Source organism: Mercenaria mercenaria, chromosome 14, assembly GCF_021730395.1.
Source record: "Mercenaria mercenaria strain notata chromosome 14, MADL_Memer_1, whole genome shotgun sequence".
NCBI classification, from domain to species: domain Eukaryota; kingdom Metazoa; phylum Mollusca; class Bivalvia; order Venerida; family Veneridae; genus Mercenaria; species Mercenaria mercenaria.
The window spans coordinates 33,154,654-33,175,893 of NC_069374.1; the positions used below are offsets into that span (position 1 = coordinate 33,154,654).

General features: G+C 35.1%; 2 protein-coding genes across 3 annotated transcripts in view; one reads left to right on the forward strand and one right to left on the reverse strand.

Annotated features, from left to right (window-relative positions):
* The first annotated feature begins 3,936 nt into the window (after positions 1-3,936).
* On the forward strand, positions 3,937-6,375 carry LOC123527210 (orexin receptor type 2-like). The gene has a single exon (XM_045306537.2). The coding sequence runs from the start codon at positions 4,246-4,248 to the stop codon at positions 5,473-5,475; it is 1,230 nt and encodes a 409-aa protein (XP_045162472.1). The 5' UTR covers positions 3,937-4,245; the 3' UTR covers positions 5,476-6,375.
* A 3,941-nt stretch (positions 6,376-10,316) lies between these two features.
* LOC123527212 (leucine-rich repeat neuronal protein 3-like) overlaps positions 10,317-21,240 on the reverse strand; it is a 45,218-nt gene continuing 34,294 nt past the window's right edge. For both annotated transcript variants that reach the window (XM_045306539.2, XM_045306538.2), the window contains exon 5: positions 10,317-20,600. In XM_045306539.2, coding sequence (XP_045162474.2) covers positions 20,460-20,600 — 141 coding nt within the window. In that variant the 3' untranslated portion in view covers positions 10,317-20,459. The remainder of the gene's footprint in view (positions 20,601-21,240) is intronic.

The window sequence follows — 21,240 nt, forward strand, 5'->3', positions numbered from 1 at the left end:
GGACAGACTGACTATCTTTTGTTATTGTGCGAGGTTTTAACAAAATTCTTTTAGTTTTGGAGCTTTACTCCGGACAAATATGTTATTTGTAGATCAAAAAGACAGATAATTAAAACAGTAAACAAATCACCGCTTCTCAATGTCAAGAGGCGCCCGTGGCCGAGTGGTTAAGGTCGCTGACTTCAAATCGCTTGCCCCTCACCGACACTATCTTGCGGGGAAAGCATACATTTGTCCGATCACGTGCAATGTACATATTTCTATTTAACCTTATCATGAATAATGTGCACTCACGCTCAGTACCGGAACTACGTTGTTTTTTTTTAGCACATTGCATCTTGAATATTACTTATTTAATATCTTTATGAACTCACAATTTCTGTTTTCGCCCCAAACAGTTTGATAAAAAGACCTGACCTGATTTGTTTCCTACTTTTCTTTACGTTTTATTCTACGTTTTATTTTTATGAAAGTGCACTATCAGACCTAGAGCTATAGTCCTAAAACGTTTAATAGAATTGAGTCGATGAAGCAAATCAATTTTGTAAATCGTTTATTCAAATCTTCTTTGTAGTAGCCTATTTTAGGACTTTTGTGAACAGGAAACTAATTGTTAATGCGGCCCATTAAGAAATGCTCAGATCATACATATTTTCATGAAAATGGCCCAAATCATACATATTTTCATAAAAATAATATTAATATAATAATAATAATAATAATAATAATAATAATAATAACTTTATTCTAAGAAGGTGACATATTAAGAGTACATAGTATACATACAACTTATTTCCAATATGACCTTCTACATAAATGTTAAAACACAATATCTAAAACAATAAGAGTATCAGTAGCACAATTTTAACGACAAACACACTTTAAAAACAAACTCGATTTGAAATGATTTTACCAGGAGAATAAATCAGTGTAATTCATTTTGCACACATGTACATTCATCCATCAATATCATAAAGTTTAAAAGCTACCCTATGCGACATAAAATGCATTTTAATTGATGAAGATTTGAAAATAAATAAATGAATAAATAATAAAAAAAAGTCTCAGTATTAGTAACGTTGCTCTTGTAATAAATAATCCTTAATTTTTCGTTTAAACGTTAATAGATTATCTTGCAGTTTGATGTTTGATGGAATTGAATTCCATAAATGCGAGGCTTTGTATGAGAATGTTTGTTTCAAGTAGTTTGTTCGGGGCTTCAACAAAGAAAGATCTTTACGAGTCGAGGAACGAAGATTATATCTATCGTTATGAGCAAAAGATAATAATTCAGTCATATATTTTGGTACAAGGTTATGGTCACATTTAAAAATCAGTACAGCCATGTGATAATTGCATCTGTTTTCAAACGTGAGCAGATTCAGATTTTTAAACACGGTACCTGCGATACGATTTTTTGTTATTACACGAATTGCCCTCTTTTGTATATTATATATTTTATCAGTATCTGATTTACAGGCAAGCCCCCATCAGGCAAGCCCCCATACAGTACTGCAATAGTCCATGGTTGATATAATATACGCATTATAACATTTTCATTTCATCGGTCAAAAAGTACGAAATTCTTTTTAAAAGTGCAACTTTTGAGTTAATTTTATTCACAACATTGCAAACTTGTGCATGCGACGTTAAATCATTATCTATACAGATTCCAAGAATATTTTGACTTGTTACAAGTGTATTTGGAATAATTATTCTCTGATTATTTTTATCCGTACTGGATATATCCTTTAGACTTTTCCATAGGAAACTTGGGTATTTGTTTTTTTTTGCATTATTGTAAAATGTTTTCTTACTTTTCCGTTTTAAATATGACACTCTATTTCTGGTTTCCATGAATGATACCAAACGTTGAGTTTTTCGATGCATGATTCAGGGTAGAGACAAGATGCATTCTGTTTGTTTTGTGGTGGAAGAGTCAACAATAACTCCCCAAAAAGTCACAAATTTGTTTTTCTCCAAGCACTTTTTATATAATCACTAAAATGTATAATATGCACATATACCCATTATGTTTTGCTAACAATATTATGTCTGAACTGGCTTAAAAACGTACAATTTGTCTGGTAGATTTTCAAAATAATTCCTGAGCCCCTACTACCTGTTCTCCGATTTACCATGCTAGTATGGCAGACTTGTCAACTGATTTTCTCAAATTTGTTTGTCTGAATTGTCATTAAAACGGTGCGCCGTTTTGCCTTGTTGGATTTCCACATTTCTTGGGAAAGACATCAGACCCCATTCAGACCCTCAGCCCCCGTCTATACTTGTACTCCAATTAGTGTGTACTGTAAAATCAGACATATCTCGAGGCACATATTTCGCGAAAAGCGATTACAAAACTAGTTCGCCAGGTAAAAGTTTAGCGAGGGGAGCACGTTCGGTATAATTTTCGCGAATAACATCTTACCTGTGGGTGATTCCGCTTGCTATCCAACTTCGACCGTTCAAAGTCTTTTCAACCTATATTGCTCATCGGAAATGGCTTGAAATGCATCATTTTGTCCTGTATTATTTCAAATATTCTAGGGAAAACCCCGAACCCCGCATTGCTACTTGTCCTCCAACTATGCAAGCAAGCAATTTTACGCAATGTACATTTTTGTCGTAGAGGTGGCTTAAAATATACACCATTATGCCAGTTTCTCAGGGAGAACAGCTGAAACCCCGCCATAACATAATTATGCCGCTATTCCATATGCTTTATATAGAATGAAAAAATGCTCAAATTTAATGTTTATTTGCAAAATCTCAGACTGTACTTAAGCCCCACACACTTCTGTAATGCTGCAACACTCTTTCCAGAAAAAAACTACGTCGGTATTTTTTTCAGGTCTGGTTACGGCACTGAGGCGGAAGCACTAAATAGGACTAGCCATATTATAATGTCACAAACTGTAAAATGATGCTAGGACATGCCCAAATTTATTTGTCATTAACGTGATGGGCAAGACAGATGATTTTACTGACTGAGAGAAACCGCTAAACATAAATAAAATCACGTCTGTCTGTCAATCACAGTTGTTGTTTTTTTCAATCCGCTATAACGCTCAGTTTCTCATTCGAGTTCCAAGTTTCCCTCGGGCAGAAAAAATCGCTACCTTACACAATTCTTATATTCTTAAAAAATGGATTTATAACAGCTGTATCCATTTATATTTAATATCAATGAGACAGTGAAAATATCAGCTGGCCAAACTATATATTTTCCCGCCAACATTAAATTGCACCTAATGGATGTACGCACGTATTGAGTGTACTTCAATGCGTGCGTACACTCAATGCGGACCTATATTTTCCACAACCTCTTATTTGTATGAAACAGGATTCAGACGATTTTCTTTGAAATATTTTAAAATCCTGTTTATTCTATCATAATACAGGATGTTTTCTGTATGTTGTAATCAAATATACGCAAATTTCCTTTAGAAGCATTGAACAAAACCAAACAAACTTGGATTATATTGAGTCTGATTAAACTTTTAATGATAAGTTTTTAAGTTTATAGGACGTGTGCACTGAGTCATTCTGGAGAGCTTATCAGCTCTGAAAAGTGACGGTAAAAGTGTACTGATAGCAAGATTCCCTGTTGTTGGGTTAACCCGTTAGCGACGTGGTTAGTGTCCGCTTACGGATCACTACATCAGGGTTTTTCGAGCCCGGTAGGAATTTTGGTATTTTTCTTCTCCAGGGTTACTTTAGAGTTAATAAAAATCTAAACGAAGACCGTTAAGTAGCAAACAACCGGACCTAGCAGGATAATAGAAGGCTCGGTCCATGACAAATAATGAAATGTGCAACAAACCTCACAACCCGTAGCATCGACTTAATCGGAAATTTCTTATAGGTCAACAGCAACATGAATGTGCTCCATGATCAAACAAGACCGGTAAAGATAACAACACCAGGTCAAGTCAAGTCTTACTTAAATTTGTATCAACCTAATTAAACTGAAACGGAAGTAAACATGTACAACACAATATTACTGCTTAAGTGTAAACGTTCTTTATCTCCGATTGATATGACGCAGATTTAAGTAGATATCTTCCTTTCGCGCTAATTTGTCATAAAATCTATGATTTCCTCAAATTGAGCAGTCAAGCATGTGCTAAAACATATACATTTGTAAATCAATTGAATTTAGAATACTGATTACCAATAAGTGAGCAAACAATTAGATTTCGAGAACAGTTTACAAAGGACTAAAAGAATTGGTTCATTACCATGGATATTGCTATATCTTCGCTTTCAGTGTCAACTGAATCTAATTCAGGGTCAGATAAAAGTTCCTGGACGGACTCCACGCAATTGGCAGAATATTTGAATGAAGACATACAACGCATTGTTTTGCCAACCATTGTGTTTATTGGAGCCGAGATGGTGTTAGGCTTTGTAGGAAATCTGCTGTTTCTTTACGTGTTCGGTTTCCGGTACCATGTTTGTAATTACAAATACTTTGTCTTGAGCTTGGCAGTAATTGATATACTGACAACTGTGACAACAATGCCAGGGGAGATGATTACTCAAATTTATTGGTACGTGTATAGTGTAAATCTAGTTTGTAAAGTGAAATCGTTCTGTAATGTTTTTACTCTGACAGCGGAAGCCCTATGCCTTCTTGCAATCGCTATTGACCGTTACAGAAAAGTGTGCCGACCACTTGCTTGGCAAATTAAAACCAAATGTGCAAAAATAATATGCTTTTGTATACCTGTGGTAGCATTTTTCATCGCTCTACCCACCCCTTTCCTTTGGGGTGAACGCACCTTATTAAAGACGTACAAAAATATGACACTGAACGTGACTATCTGCGAAAAAGATGACAAATTTGAATCAACAAATTATCCACTGATATATATTTCAATAGTGAGTGGTATCATATCTGCCATCTTGGCGTTCATGTTCAGCAGATATGCTTATGTCTTTGGGACCATCATTAAAGAAAGACGACGAAGTAAGAAGATCAAACAAAACCATCCAGTTGGCTTGAAGTTTCTCGTTCAAACTTCTCCTAGCTCGGTCACTTCAGACGAAGCAAACAGGTGTGAAGAAGCAAGTGATTCCGGTGTAATAGACATAGGTGAAACATCTACAACCAGTGGATCACAACAGCCATCATCGCTTTTAAATGCAGCCCAGAGTGATGTCTCAAAATCGGAAAAATTGAGAAAACATTCAGCGAGGCTGAGGAAGTCAAAACGTGTGCGACGAAAAACTTTAATAATGTTTATTGTCACCTTAGTCTTCATTGTTACGACCATTGTGTACCTTATACTTGTCTCAATCATTGCAAGTACAGACGACATTCTCCAAAAACTTAACGATGCAAGTAAAGCTGTCTATTTCTTTTTCTTGCGTCTTTACTTCATAAACCATGTGATCAATCCATTTATATATGGAGTGCTAGATCCAGAATTCAAGCACACGAAGTATTTGCTAGTAAGCTTTTTCTAGCAGGAGGCGTGATGTATTTACAAAATATGGGACACTTCAGAAGCTTAGTAATAAATAGGAAGGGTCGTTTACTCTGTTGGCAGAACTTGTGTTCCGATCCTGTTGCTAAATTCTTATTTAAGAGATAATATATAGCGGAACCGTGTTTTGATATATAGAAACAATACGAAGAGATTATGCGCCTGCGGAATAATTTCATCAGGGCGTAGTCCTAGTAAATTATTACGCGCGGCGCATAGCTGTTTCCGACTGTTTCATTATCATTTTGATTTTGAAACGTCTTGTATATGAAATAGTAAATCAAACTTGATTGCACTCTGTATGGCACCAAACTAATGGTCACAGAGCACCAATTAAAAAAAGGGACAGAGAATAAGGTAATCGTATACCTCGGAATAAGGTATTGTTTGTCCGTGTTGATTGTTCAGTAATTTAAGCAAGCCCCAAAAAGTGATAATTGTTTCGAAATTGATTTTTTACTGCATCGACAGTATTTTGTTATATATTTACAGACTCGTAACTACATTTTATGTGTACTGGAATAAACGTTTTATCAAACAAATTTCTTCCGCCGTGCCAACGATGTTAACAGGTCGTCTCATTCATACAAAAATTACTCAAAAAGTATCACTATATATTTTTGGATTTTGGTGGAACTAACTTAAAAATAGTTCTTGAGAAAAAAAATGTGATTAGATATACATGTTTTGATTTATGGAAGACCGTATACGCCTTGTGAATATTATAATGGAATCCTATTGGTTACCAGCCAATGTCGACAAGACGTCAATATTGCCGTGTGTGTAATTTTCACATATATTAGAATGACTGTTCTTGTATACTTGTACTGCAATTATATAAAATGCATGTATTATATGCAATAAAACATATCAACTGTCAGTGTTAAAAAGCTTTTTCTACGATTTAAGCCAATAGCCTCAGATGAGATAACAAAATGTAATACTTTCTAGATTATACACTGAACATTCTGCTTAAGTACCATGTAGATCAAATGAAACTAGAAATTGCTTTTGTAAAAAAGCACATGTCTCCCCCAATGCAAAGTCCTATAGGCAAGAAGTCAATAGGGGTCAGGAGCGAAAGTCAAAGAGACACTTATGGTTGGCTGCAATAGGGATCATCTACTTGGCATGCCCAGTAATCCCGCTAAATTTCAACACTATTGGCCTAGTGGTTCTCAAGTCACTGTTCAGGCTCCTGTGACCTTGACCTTTGATCAAGTGATCTCAAAATAAATAGGCGTCATCTACTCTGCATGTCCATTCACCCTATAAAGTTTCAACATTCTAGGTCAAGTGGTTCTCAAGTTATTCTCCAGAAATGATTTTACATGACCAGGCCCCTGTGACCTTGACCTTTAATAGACTGATCCCAAACTCAATAGGGATCATCTACTCTGCATGTTCAATCATCCTATAAAGCCCGCCCGCTTAGCTCAGTAGGTAAGAGCGTTGGTCTACGGATCGCGGGGTCGCGAGTTCGATCCTCGGGCGGGGCATTTGTTCTCCGTGACTATTTGATAAACGACATTGTGTCTGAAATCATTAGTCCTCCACCTCTGATTCATGTGGGGAAGTTGGCAGTTACTTGCGGAGAACAGGTTTGTACTGGTACAGAATCCAGGAACACTGGTTAGGTTAACTGCCCGCCGTTATATAACTGAAATACTGTTGAAAAACGGCGTTAAACCCAAAACAAACAAACAAACAATCATCCTATAAAGTTTCAGCATTCTGGATCAAGAGGTTCTGAAGTTATTGATTGGAAATGGTTATCAATGTTCAGGCCCCTGTGACCTTGACCTTAAACGGAGTGACCCAAAAACAATAGGGGTCATTTATTCTGCATGAACAATCATCCTATGAAGTTTCAACATTCTGGGTCGAGTGGTTCTCAAGTTACTGACCGGAAATGGTTTTCAATTTTTCAGGCCCCTATGACCTTGACCTTTAACGGAGTGACTCCAAAATCAATAGGGATCATCAACTTTGCATGTACAATCATCCTATAAAGTTTCAACATTCTGGGTCAAGTGGTACTCAAGTCATTGATCGGAAATGGTTTTCAATGTTCAGGCCCCTTTGACCTTGACCTTTGACGGAGTGACCCCAAAAACAATAAGGGTCATCTACTCTACATGACCAATCATCCTATGAAGTTTCAACATTCTGGGTCAAGTGGTTCTCTAGTTATTGATCGAAAATGGTTTTCAATGTTCAGCCCTTGTGACCTTGACCTTTGACAGAGTAACCCCAAAATCAATAGGGGTCATCTACTCTTCATGACCAATCATCCTATGAAGTTTCAACATTCTGGGTCAAGTGGTTCTCTAGTTATTGATCGGAAATGGTTTTCAATGTTCAGGCCCCTGTGACCTGAACTTTGACGGAGTGACCCCAAAAACAATAGGGGTCATCTACTCTTCATGACCAATCATCCTATGAAGTTTCAACATTCTGGGTCAAGTGGTTCTCTAGTTATTGATCGGAAATGGTTTTCAATGTTCAGGCCCCTGTGACCTTGACCTTTGACGGAGTGACCCCAAAATCAATAAGGGCCATCTACTCTTCATGACCAATCATCCTATTAAGTTTCAACATTCTGGGTCAAGTGGTTCTCTAGTTATTGATCTGAAATGGTTTTCAATGTTCAGGCCCGTGACCTTGACCTTTGACCCCAAAAACAATAGGGGTCATGTACTCTTCATGATCAATCATTCTATGAAGTTTCAACATTCTGGGTCAAGTGGTTCTCTAGTTATTGATCAGAAATGGTTTTCAATGTTCAGGCCCCTGTGACCTTGACCTTTGATGGAGTGATCCCAAGAACAATAGAGGCCGTCTACTCCAGCAGCCCTACAACCCTATGAAGTTTGAAGGTTTTAGGTCAAAGGGTTCTCCAATTATTGCTCCGAAATGAAGTGTGACGTACAGACGGACTGGACAAAAACAACATGTCTCCCCCAGAGGGGGGAGACATAATTATAAAGACATTCTGACCAGGTTTCATGAAAACTGGGAAGAAAATGTGGCTTCTAGTGTGCTAACAATTTTGAAAGATCTGAGCTACTGACTCCAGATGACTAAAGTTCTTACTTTATCTAGACTGTACACAACACATTCTGATCGGTTGTCATGTAAATCAGGTAGAAAAGTTTCTTTTTCTACGATTTGACCTGATAACCTAGTTACCGGTAACCTAGTTATTGTCGCAAGATAACCCAGATTCCAACGAAAACTAACGACAATGAAATAAATTCTGTCAATGATTCTTGCATGTATCTAATTAGCATTGTAGTATACAATAATTTTCTACGACTTGACCTAGTGACCTATGTTTCGATCTCTGATGACTCAGTTTCAAACGCTGTAGAATTTCTTCAGACAATCATTCTGGTTATGTTTTATCAGAATTAAATAATGAGCCCTTCAAATTTGACGTAGCGACCTTTTGATTTCGACCCTAGATGATCAAGTTTAAAACCTGATCTGAAGATTTCATGAAGACAATGCATATCATGTAGAAACGTGGTATTTTTCCATGGTTTGACCTAGTGACCTAGGTTTTTACCCCATATGATCAAATTTCGTACTTGATCTAGATAGTATGAAGACATACATTCTGACAAAATTTCATGTAGATCAAGTAGAAATTGTGGCCTCAGTGTGTATCTTAAAACGTATTAGATCTATCCTAGTTGTTGATCCAAAGTAACCCAGTTCCGAACTTTACACAGATTTCATAAAGACAAAAATTCTGAACATGTATATCTGGTAGAAAATGCGACCTTTAAAGTGTTAACAAGGTTTTTCGGTTATTTGAACAAGTGACACACTTTTGACCTCAATTTTAAACTTAATCTGTTTTCTAAAGAGATGCCTAACAGGTTTCATCCAGATCAAGTAGAAATAGTGTTAACAAGATATACCTATGATTTGACCTAGTGACTTAATTTTTGATTCAGATGACCCAGTATCGAACTCGTTCAAGCTATTTCATAAATGCATAACTTCGTGGTGTTTTGCCACTGACCGTTCAAAGGCGGTAACCTTTTGTTTTGTCTATTACATTTATGTTGTTACATTCGTTTGTGTTAGTGTGCACTGCATACACCTACAAATACCCATACTAATGCGCATGGGCGGTTGCTTTGAATGTTGCTTTTCCTGTAGGGCTTGAGCCGGTGCTAGGGGGCGTGAGCAGTGTAGCATTTTCCATTACTGCTCATGAACAGACTCAATCTAGCCGAGTCTGCAATTTTCACTGTTTGCATTGTTCTCGGTGCTTCGAGGGATCTACTTTTCAGATTATATTTACTTAACAACAGCGGGTGTCAAGTGCTGTGTGGCGGCCGTAAAAAGTCGCCCCGACTTCATCTCAGTGTTGTTATATTTTCTGGTCCTTCGGGATCCTTGATTTCAACTCATTTAAATTTGAAGATTGAATACTGCTTAAGCCGGTGCTAGGGGGCGTGAGCAGTGTTGCATTTTCCATTACTGCTCATGAACAGACTCAATCAAACCGAGTCTGCAATTTTCACTGTTTGCATTGTTCTCGGTGCTTCGAGGGATCTACTTTTCAGATTATATTGACTTTGTTTTGAATGTACGTGTACGCATAGAGCGTAGTGTTCCATGAGAACAATTGCCATCTAACATCTTGAGTAAATACAGTATTAGAGCAGGTCACTACAGAGGCTTACTAAGAAGTGCATATGTTTGAAAGCATATGCTTAAATATGTCACTGGCTGGACATCCGACTGTATAATCTCTGGTATAGTTCAGTCACTATAGCCTTAAAAGAAAAACACACAAAAACAAAAGTTCTATTCAATTTAATTGAATAATAGAAACATATAGATATACATGGACACCATTTCCTTACATAATTATATTCAACGGGTGGTTTGCACACTGAAGGCAATTTTCTTTACTCCTATTATGTTGTGAAACAGAGGTATTATCCTTTACATAAATAAAATAGTGATCTTAAAATGCAAGCCTACAAATTAAACTAAATCTACGTCTCTAATAGGACACTGGACGAGGGTTCAACGCAATAAGGGCGTATCTACATATAATAATCATATGTAGATACGCCCTTATTGCGTTGAACCCTCGAGGAGCAGATTATGCTAAATTTCCTGACCACAGAACAATACTGCTCTTTCCTGAAACTGACAAACTGTCAAATGCATTTTTATGTCCCCCAAACTCAATCAAAATCTTTGGAGCCACTACTACTTCATCCTCAACAAGTAACCGACACCTTCATCATAAAACAAAGTGATGAATGAGGAACAATCTATATCTAACATATACATCATCAGAAAATCAATCTACAGACAACTGAATTGGTAACTCATAAAGTATTTCCTGTCTCTTCCACATTTATCAACGTTCTTGGTCTAAAATTAAGACTTGGATTTTAAATTACCGATAATTTAAGTTGCTCTAACTTAAAACAAAATGCATTAGTTATACTGTTTAAACTTTGCAGAGATGTATGTTACTATGGTAACTATATTCAAACAAACTTTTGTAAAGACTAGTCATTTAACTGAAGAAACTTAAAACTCTGCTTTTATGTTTTGTTTGTTTTGGGTTTAACACCATTTTTAACAATATTTCAGTCATGTAACGGCAAGCAGTTAACCTAAACAGTGTTTCTGGATTCTGTACCAGTACAAACCTGTTCTCCGCAAGTAGCTGCCAACTTCCCCACGTGAATCAGAGGTGGAGGACTGAAAATTCTGTATTTCAAAGTCTAGTTTTACACTTATTATCATATCACACAATACTTTATATATAACATGTACAAATGTATATTCAATTTCATTCAGTACAATCAGATATTTAATACAATAAAACTTTTCTGCATATGAAAAATCAACAAAATATAATAAGTTTATCACTCCCAAACACTACGCAAAGATTCCACACAAAATTCAGCAGATTTTCAGCAAAAGAGATGTAGGAATACACAAATAAATCAGCTTACACTGCATGCCAGGACAAACTTGAATTGTGAGCGACTTCAAACAAACGGGAAATAATGTCATTTTCAACCTGGTAAAGATCCAAACAGTTTAATTTTCAACTTCTGTAAAGTGCAATACAAGTATATCTGACAGTATCAAGTGATACTGTTTATAAATGAAAATGATGTAAAATGCTATAGCTATGCAGTGTTAATACCACACCAAAACAGAACGACTGGTAACTTACTGCTGATTGGTTTCTTTTCATAAAGATATAATTATAAATGTCATAAAACTCCATACAACATGTCAATATTTACTAGATAAAATGATTGAAACTTAAAGTTTACAAAAGTCATTCAATTTGTACCAAGAAATGTTTTTCATATAATATTAGTTCTCGTAATGCTCCGTAAGATCAAATAAGAATGGTACTACTAATTGGTCTTTATTCAACATACTAAAGCACTAAATTATTTCTCCCAGTGTTTAAGCATATGTAAAGTTTAAAACCCTGTTGAGTAATGCAAACGTTGGCATTAAAACATTACAAGGCAAGGCGTTTACATGCATAAACACTGGATGTTATTAATATAATCTTTTATTTCATGCTCTTCACTGAAATACTGAAAATTATCAGTGAAATAAAATTGATATTTTCACTGTTTCAAACAGTGAAAATATCATTTTTATTTTTCACTCGTACGGAACTACATTTGAATGCAAAAAAATATGAATTATAAATAATAGAAAATTCCTTGCAAAATATATTTCAGTAAAGATATAAATGTATAGAAATACTGACAGGATCGTAAATACATACATTCTATCATAATAAAATGTAAAAGAAATCAGGAAACCTAACAGAACTATTTATAGTTTTTCTACAAAGATATCCTGAAGTCACGATATTATGACGTCATGATGCGATGCATGTGACGTTGTGTTGACAAACTTGATATACTTTTGTTAAAACCATTAGATATTATACATAAAATAAATGGAAAATTTGTCTGTTTCAGTGTAAGATCGATATATATTTCACTCGTGAACTCCATAATTTACATTTTCACAAGTGGCGCATGAAATATTGCATTATAGTGTTCACTTGGTGAAATATATTACGATCTTACACTAAAACAAATATCCTCTAGATATATTTCTGAAGATTTTACAACTATTAATGAATTTATACTTAGCACTAAAAATGGAAAATAACTTTTCATCAAATTTTGAATAAAAACTATGATCACCATGTAGGAAATTATTCATGATAATGAAAATTATCACTTATATGTTTGTTTCAGATATTAAAAAGACCCAGAAACCTCTAGTTTTATAAATATGTGGTTGTCTAATTCAGTCATTAGTAATACTGAACATGCTGAAATACGCATTACGAAGAAAAACAAGGGCTCACCGAAGTATGGACAACTCTTGCGTGTTTGATAAAACTGCTGAAATCAACAAAATTAATCTTGGAATTACTTGGAGGTAGCTTGTTTGAATGTAAGCATATCTAAACAATTTGTATATCATATAGTATTACTATCTCAGTAATGATACATTATATTCTAAACCGTTTAAGGCACATATTTTCATACTAAGTATTCTGTTAACATCTTATCATTGTAATATTTCAAGCGCAAAAACAAACATATCTGCTGTGCAGGCACTTCTCAATAAAAAAAGCCTTGATATCACAATTGATAATAAATGCCAATCCAGTAAATCAGAATGGTTTCTAAACTGACAGTCACAGTTGCAGTAAATCAGTCAGGTTTCTAAACTGACAATCACAACTATGGTAAATCAAACTGGTTTCTCTAAACTGACAGTCACAAATTTCAATCCAGTAAATCAGACTGGTTTGTAAACTGACAGTCACAACTGCAGTAAATCAGACTGGTTTCTCTAAACTGACAGTCACAAATTCCAATCCAGTAAATCAGACTGACAGTCACAGTTGATAATAAATTATAATCAAGTTAATAAGACTGGTTTCTAAACTGAGTGTCACAATAACTGATAAATATTCCAATCAAGTTAATCAGACTAGTTTCTCAACTGTCAGTAAAATAAACGTACAAAGTCAATACCTGACCATTATAACAATTTTAATTTGCAATTTGAACTAGTATCACAGTCAAAGCTCTTGTACAAATTTTACTTTTTTAATACATAACTATTTCATGATGAATTTCATTTTCATCTGCAACTTATCTATACAAATTCAGAAATAAAAAATCAGTATCTAAGAATAGCACACTCAGATGACACAAATGTGAGCACAAGATATGCATGATACCAGAGCAATATAAAATAGCATTCTTGTCACACAGTGACTGTACTATAACTGTACACTAGTACATAAATAAACCACAGCAAAGAGCTATAAAAATAAATAGATTGGCAACTTGACAGGCATATAGAGCAAATCTCGCCAACCTCCCGTGACAAAAAAACGAGATCTCGTTTACCGAAAGTGGCGCTTTCTCCACGCGCCATTTTGTATGCGAAAGCAATTATTCATCGGTAAAATAATTATCACCGTATGACCACGCTTCTTTCGATGGCAAAAAAAACGTGTACTTCCTGTCTTAAGACCATTTCGCATTAAACTAATTTTGTTTTAGAAGCTAACATGTATTTTAAATGTAGTTTTAAAGGTACAAATTGTAACTCCATGCTCGCCGATGTTTGTTTTTAGTAAGATAACGCCGAATCACGCTCTGACACGAGCTCACGCGAGATTACAGCCAGTTGCCATTCTGTATATTTTATACTTCTTTGACCACAGTTACTGATTCTATAACAGTAAGCTGTGCAGTTCATAAGTATAACCATCCTTTGTTAGTTTCAAATCTTTTCATAGAAAAGTAATCTGACTATACAGGATTGTCTGGACAATGTACATTTTCTCATGTACAATAAAAACTGATAATCAATTTTGTATCCTTTCACTTGTCAATGACTGAAGATTGAATTGCATTACCTATTTTTTTGTGGTCTTGTTTTTATTCTTGCCCTTTCTGTATCACTTTTCAACATGTACTTTCCTTTCCATCATAAGAATATCAAAATACAGAAAAATGAATGAAAAAATAATCACTTGTGATACAAAACTTTTATAATAAATGGAAATTTCACACAATATATATACATGTTTAATTATATTCTGGAATATATGTTACATGAAATTTAGCAATATATTTTAAGTTAAGTCACCCACAATGAAATAAAAATGCAACATTAAAACAGTGAATTTGAAACAATAATTATGTTTGTTCAAATCAATAACGATGATAGTACAGATTAAAGTTATTATTACATAAAAGTGTCCATCTATAACTTTTGTATACAGTTGTGTGTTTAAGAAGTCACCTACTTCAATACATTGTACCTACCTACCTCTCTCTCTCTCAACTCAGATTAACAAAAAATATATGTTAAATTAGCATTCATATACTTTCTTATTTTTTTCGAGTTTATTACAATTACCAATGATCTACCTTACTTCATAACACTGCAGTTAATCATTACCTGAAAGTAAACTGTCTGGTCCCACTAACATGTACATGTAAAATTATGTTCAAGTTGATTTCAAATTCTTTCAAAAAGTTTTAGTACAAGTAAATATAACAAAAGCTGTCGGAGGACAGCAACACTCCACTATTCAACAGCCTTGTCGATTGAATGAATACGAAAGTCGAAAAAGGGGCATAATTCAAAAAAAAGCAAAATAGGGTTATGGAACCTGCATAGTGTTTATCAGCTCATGACAGTGGACAAGTGTGTGAAGTTTCAATCCATTCCCATTAGAGGGTACTGAGATACCAGCTTACATATAAGAATTTAACCCAAAACTCCTAAGTTTAAAAAGGGGCATAATTTTGTAAAATGCAAAGTTGAGTTATTGACCCTTTGCACTGCACGTCATATCATGACAGTGAACAAGTGTGTGAAGTTTCAATCCTTTCCCATTAATGGATACTGAGATACCAGCTTACATACAAAACCTTAACCAAAAAATTCTAAGTCGAAAAAGGGGCATAATTTTGTAAAAAAGCAAAACAGAGTTATGGAACCTGTGCAATGTCAGTCACTTTAACACAGTGAATAAGTGTGTGAAGTTTCAATCCATTCCCACAAGTGGTTACTGAGATACCAGTTTACATACAAATCCTTAACCAAAAATTTCTAAGTCAAAAAAGGGGCATAATTTTGTAAAAAAGCAAAACAGAGTTATGGAACCTGTGCAATGTAAGTCAGTTTATCACAGTGAATAAATGTGTGAAGTGTCAATCCATTCTCACAAGTGGTTGCTGAGATACCAGCTTACATACAAAAACTTAACCAAATCGGGACGCGGACGCCGACGCACGGGCGAGTCCAATAGCTCTACTATTCTATGAATAGTTGAGCTAAAAAGAATCTACAACTACCATGAGTTGTGGATGAAAAAATCCCAACCGAGGTTAAGATATATACAAAAGCCAGGTTCTACCGAGTTTTTGGACACATTACAAAGGATTGGGATTTCCTAACATACACATTAATGGGTAAGGTAAATTTATTTTCATGTTTTATGGCAAAAATTGTGCACCAGCTGAGTAATAGATTAGGTTAACAAAGTAGTCTGTGACCGATGTGAGATTATCACACACTGGTATACTCTTGTCATCACTGAATATTAACTCCAGTTCACTTTGTACAGCCCTTAATAAGAAGTTAAGCAAAAAAAATGTGTGAAATTGAGAAACTTGCCATTAAACTTTAACTTATAAGCAAGAATACCCTGATGCCAGGGCGAATACATCAGCTCTCCACTCCTTATTCTACAGCCGAGCTACAAATTGAAATGATGACGTTCAGCTGCAGACATGCACCTTTAATGAGACTTATTCATCCTCCAAAACATTTTTACAACAGCTTTTATTGCTTAATATCACAGAAAGCTGGAATGTAACACTGCTCAATATGAAAACATGAGCTGTCCGAGGACTGCATCCCTCGACTATTCAAAAGCCTTGTCACTAAAAATTATTATTAAAGAAATGAACACACTGACATAATCAAGTACAAAAGGAACAAATTCCGAGTCAAAGAACGTTCCTTTCTCAAGATGCTGAATGAGATTACACACAAAAAATTACAAAGTATGAAAAAAAAAAGACATGACTTTGTAAAAAACGCTTATCAAACCAGAGCTTTTTTTTGTCAAATCATCATGGTGAACAAGAATGAAAACTTATAATCCATTCCGACTAGTGATTGCTCAGATAAAAACATAACCAACAAGGAGCTGCGTTCAATAAACGCTTGATGCCCCCGGTGGCATCCTTGATGATACAAAGTAACCCAAGTCCAAAACGAGGTCAAGGTCAAACTGAGGTCAGGTGATGTTTGAAGATGAGGAATGGTCACAGGTTACATCTGTATTAGTATCAATTCATTTTTGTTAGCGGTATTGATGCTAGACGAAACTGTCCCATTTGGTTAACCAAGTGATGGCACATATAAAGCAACCTATGTCCAAAATGAGTTCAAGGTCAAACTGAGGTCAGGTGATGTCTGAAGATGAGGAATGGTCACAGGTTACATCTCTATTAGTCTCAATTCATTCTTTTAAGCGGTACTGATGCTAGACGAAACGGTCCCAATTGGTTAACCAAGAGATGGCACATATAAAGCAACCTATGTTCAAAATGAGGTCAAGGTCAAACTGAGGTCAGGTGATGTCTGAAGATGAGGAATGGTCACAGGTTACATCTCTATTAGTCTCAATTCATTCTTTTAAGCGGTATTGATGCTAGACGAAACGGTCCCATTTGGTTAACCAAGAAATGGCACATATAAAGCAACCTAAGTCCAAAATGAGGTCAAGGTCAAACTGAGGTAACGTGATGTCTGAAAATGAGGAATGGTCACAGGTTACATCTGCATTAGTATCAAGTCATTCTAGTAAGGGGTATTGATGCTAGACGGAACGGTCCCATTTGGTTAACCTCGTACGGATGGACAGACGAACAGACAGGACAATCACCATATGCCTCCCGCATCAGTAGATGCCGGGGTCATAAAAATAGCCAAGTTGAAAAATGCTACATTTCTGTAAGCTTGAGCCAAATCCCTTGAAAACTGTATGATTTATCCACATAAAGATTTCAGGACCGGCGGACAGACAAGGTTGGATGGAAGAGCAAGGCATACTTTTTCCGGGAGCATAACAAGGAGCTGCGTTCAATAAACGCTTGATGCCCCCGGTAGCATTCTTGTTGATACAAAGCAACCTAAGTCCAAAACGAGGTATCAATTCATTCTTGTAAGCGGTACTGATGCTAGACGAAACGGTCCCATTTGGTTAACCAAGAGATGGCCCATATAAGCATCCTAAGTCCAAAATGGGATCAAGGTCAAGATCAAACAGAGGTCAGGTGATGTCTAAAGATGAGGAATGGTCACAGGTTACATCTGCATTAGTATCAAGTCATTCCAGTAAGGGGTAATGATGCTAGACAAAACGGTCCCATTTGGTTAACCTCGTACAGACGGACGAACGAACGGACGGAAAGGCCAATCACTATATGCCTCCCGCATCAGTAGATGCCGGGGGCATAAAAAAGTGACATAACTTTCAGAATTTAATGTGTGTACTGGATATCAGATTATCACATTCCATTCCAACTAATGTAGAGATGGTACCTACCCAAGAAAATCTAAGGGGAACAACTCTGAACTGACCAATAATCTGAAGCCAACATAAAACATTGGTCAAAAGTGAAAGAAAAATCAAATAGGTCCTTTTAACAACAACTGATCAGGCAGACAAAATATGACCTACATTTGTTTAAATCTCACCGTATTCAATATACAATATGCACACTTTTCTCATGGCTTACACTGACAGTTATTTTATAAGTTGTAGTAAGGCCCTGATAGAAAGTTTGGCAGTGCATAAAAATAAAGTAAAATAATGCATAAATTCCATTAAAGAAATTTTACGACATTAAGCAACGTTATTAAGATTTGATCTTTAAGCCAAAGTTATTTATTGTTCCCAATGATGATACATTGGCTTACTCAAAATTTACATACTAAATTTTAAAAACATAAAATGTATATATCCAACAATGAAAAATTACAAAAAAAGTTATATTGGTATCACGTTTGTGTAACAACGTAGCCAGACTGGTTATATTTGTCATTTCAATCATCGTTTTTGAATTTTTTCTTATGTTTTAAAACTTTTAGTCATTTTGAAGAATTTTCTCATACTTATCAGGAGTACTTTGCTGCAAATAATGTAACACAAAAAGTCATTATCATCAAATGAAATCACAACATTTTATGGTAGTTGTTGTAAGTACAACATTTTAAGGTAACTGATAGGTAATGACTCTGTAATGTATTTTTAGCAATTCAACATTTTCTGGATGGAACTCTCACGATTATTGTTTTCCATGAAAATCGAATAAATGCTGAAAAAGCATAATATTATGGAGATTAATTTGATGATTTTCGTTACTGTTCAACTACCCTTAAAAACTACAAGGTGTTTATTTATTCTTGTAAACAAGGTAAGTGGGTAACTTCAGATATCAACATTAATTTACAAGTTAAACTGCTTACACAACCTGAAAAAAAGATTTCATCAGGGCCTCTTATTTATAATATATCAACAATTATCACCTGAATTGAGTGCTTTCATGAATGAAAAATATTGATATCAAAATGGTGTAGGGGTTTGTTTACATTATAAAATCTTTAATATCTTCTTTCAGGTACATTTTTGGTATGGTTTTGGTAAGCTTATAATAAAGAGCATGTCATTCTCTTTCACTCAGATTTTTTTCATTAGTTTTAGACTCTTGGCTAGTCTTGGATTTTGACTTTATTAAAAGACAGAAGAAAGTTCAGTATAGGCTCTTTCAAAGTGTTGAAAGTAGACTAAACTTACACTATATTCTATTGAATCTATGTAGATGTGGAGACTTTTAATACAGACTATAATTGGGGATGTCCTAAAACCATTGAAAAACGGTCAATACAAGAGTTGTCTATTTTGCTTCAGATATTTTGAGAAAGCCATTTTTTTAAATATGAAATATTTCTATTTTTACATGGAGAGGAGGAAAACCTTAAATATGTTTAGTAAATTGGCGCTCTTAGCTATCATTTCACTCTGTAAAAGATATGTAAAGATGAATTTGAATTCTTTAGGTACCATCTCTAACTAATGGTTACTCACTAAACCATCTTGCATATAAACTTTAGCAAATTTGTACGAGGTCGAACTGGTGAGTGCAATAGCTCTAGCTATTCTTCAAATGGTCAAGCAAAAAATCATACTTTAAACAAATATTTCAGGCTTTTAACTACCCACTCTAGAAAGGGTAAGACACTTTCAAAAATGTAGAAAAATAAGGGCTTTCTGAAAATGAAAAATAGAGGAAAGGCAACATGTCCCACTCTGTTTAATAATTTGAGAGTACAAATTGCTGAAGACATTTTTAAAGTTTTACTAAAGAATAACTATACAGTCAAACTTTTTTCGCTCGAACATGACAGGACCTGCAAAATTTGTTCAAATAATCGGTAGTTTGAGTCATCGGAAATTATACATTATATAGGGGTTCTGATTGGATCTGACAATGAGTTCCAGCAAAAGGTGGCATTCGAATTATCCGATTTAGAGTGATCGAAGTGTGACTGTATTTCAATTATGCATTTGCACCTTCCGATTCCTCACTGAAATCTCAAACAATTGCAAGAGAAAAACAGAGCATTTTATCACTTAAAGGCAAATCAATATCAAAAGTAGAAACACTAGTGATACTTTGAAAAGAAGATGGAAACAGAGGACTGTTAATACAAATTATGAAAAAGTTAAGGGTCAAACTGCAAGTTGGCTATTAAAACAAATGACCATTGTACCATTACATCTAATCTCATCAAATCTCATCAAGTGCAAGTCTTCTGTCATACAAACGTATGAGATCTGACCATCTGTACTCGTTCCTTTGTATCAACGTCTGTAGAAACAGACACCATAGAAATAGTGCCTGGCCCCATGTCTCCTGTTCCACAAAACTCCTTGATAGACTGCACTCCATACTTCACCTAGATAATGTAATAAATAGGTAAATATATTTTTTTTTTGTAAATCAATCTATACACTGGTTTAGTGTATTAGAAAAGCAATAAATTTGACAGGGTTACAAAAAGCAGAGAAAATAGAATTCCCCTGACATTTCCCCGACTTTTGCTTAATTTCCAAATTTCCTTGACCAATTATGAAATTCCCTGACTTTTCCCTGACCTTGAAAAAAATATTTTTTCCCCTGACTGTGGGAACCCTGATTTGAAGCTATTTTTCCCTATAGGGATCTTACATGTCTGTCTGCACAATACAGGAGTGTCCCTACGTGAAGAAAAGTGGGGAATGAGAAACAGAGAGAAGTCAAGGCTCTCCTGAGGGTAGGGAAAACAACAACTGTCCTACACAAGCAGACAGGTATGATCATTTTTCTTTTATAATCACAGGGTTCAAAATTATAGACTAACCAATTAAAAATTAATAGATTTTTTCAGAACCTTTTTCTTATTTTCCTGTACTAATTTTGTTTAGCATTTCTACGAATATTATTACGAGAAGTGAGTCACTTCCACAGGATTTCAAAAATCAGGAACACATTGCCATAGATTGACCAAGAGTGAATGAAGTTTAACCTTTACACTGTTAATTTCTAAAAATGAACTG

What these genes read in the sequence shown, in the direction of transcription:
- LOC123527210 (XM_045306537.2), top strand. Translation starts at nt 4,246, where the DNA reads ATGGATATTGCTATATCTTCGCTTTCAGTGTCAACTGAATCTAATTCA.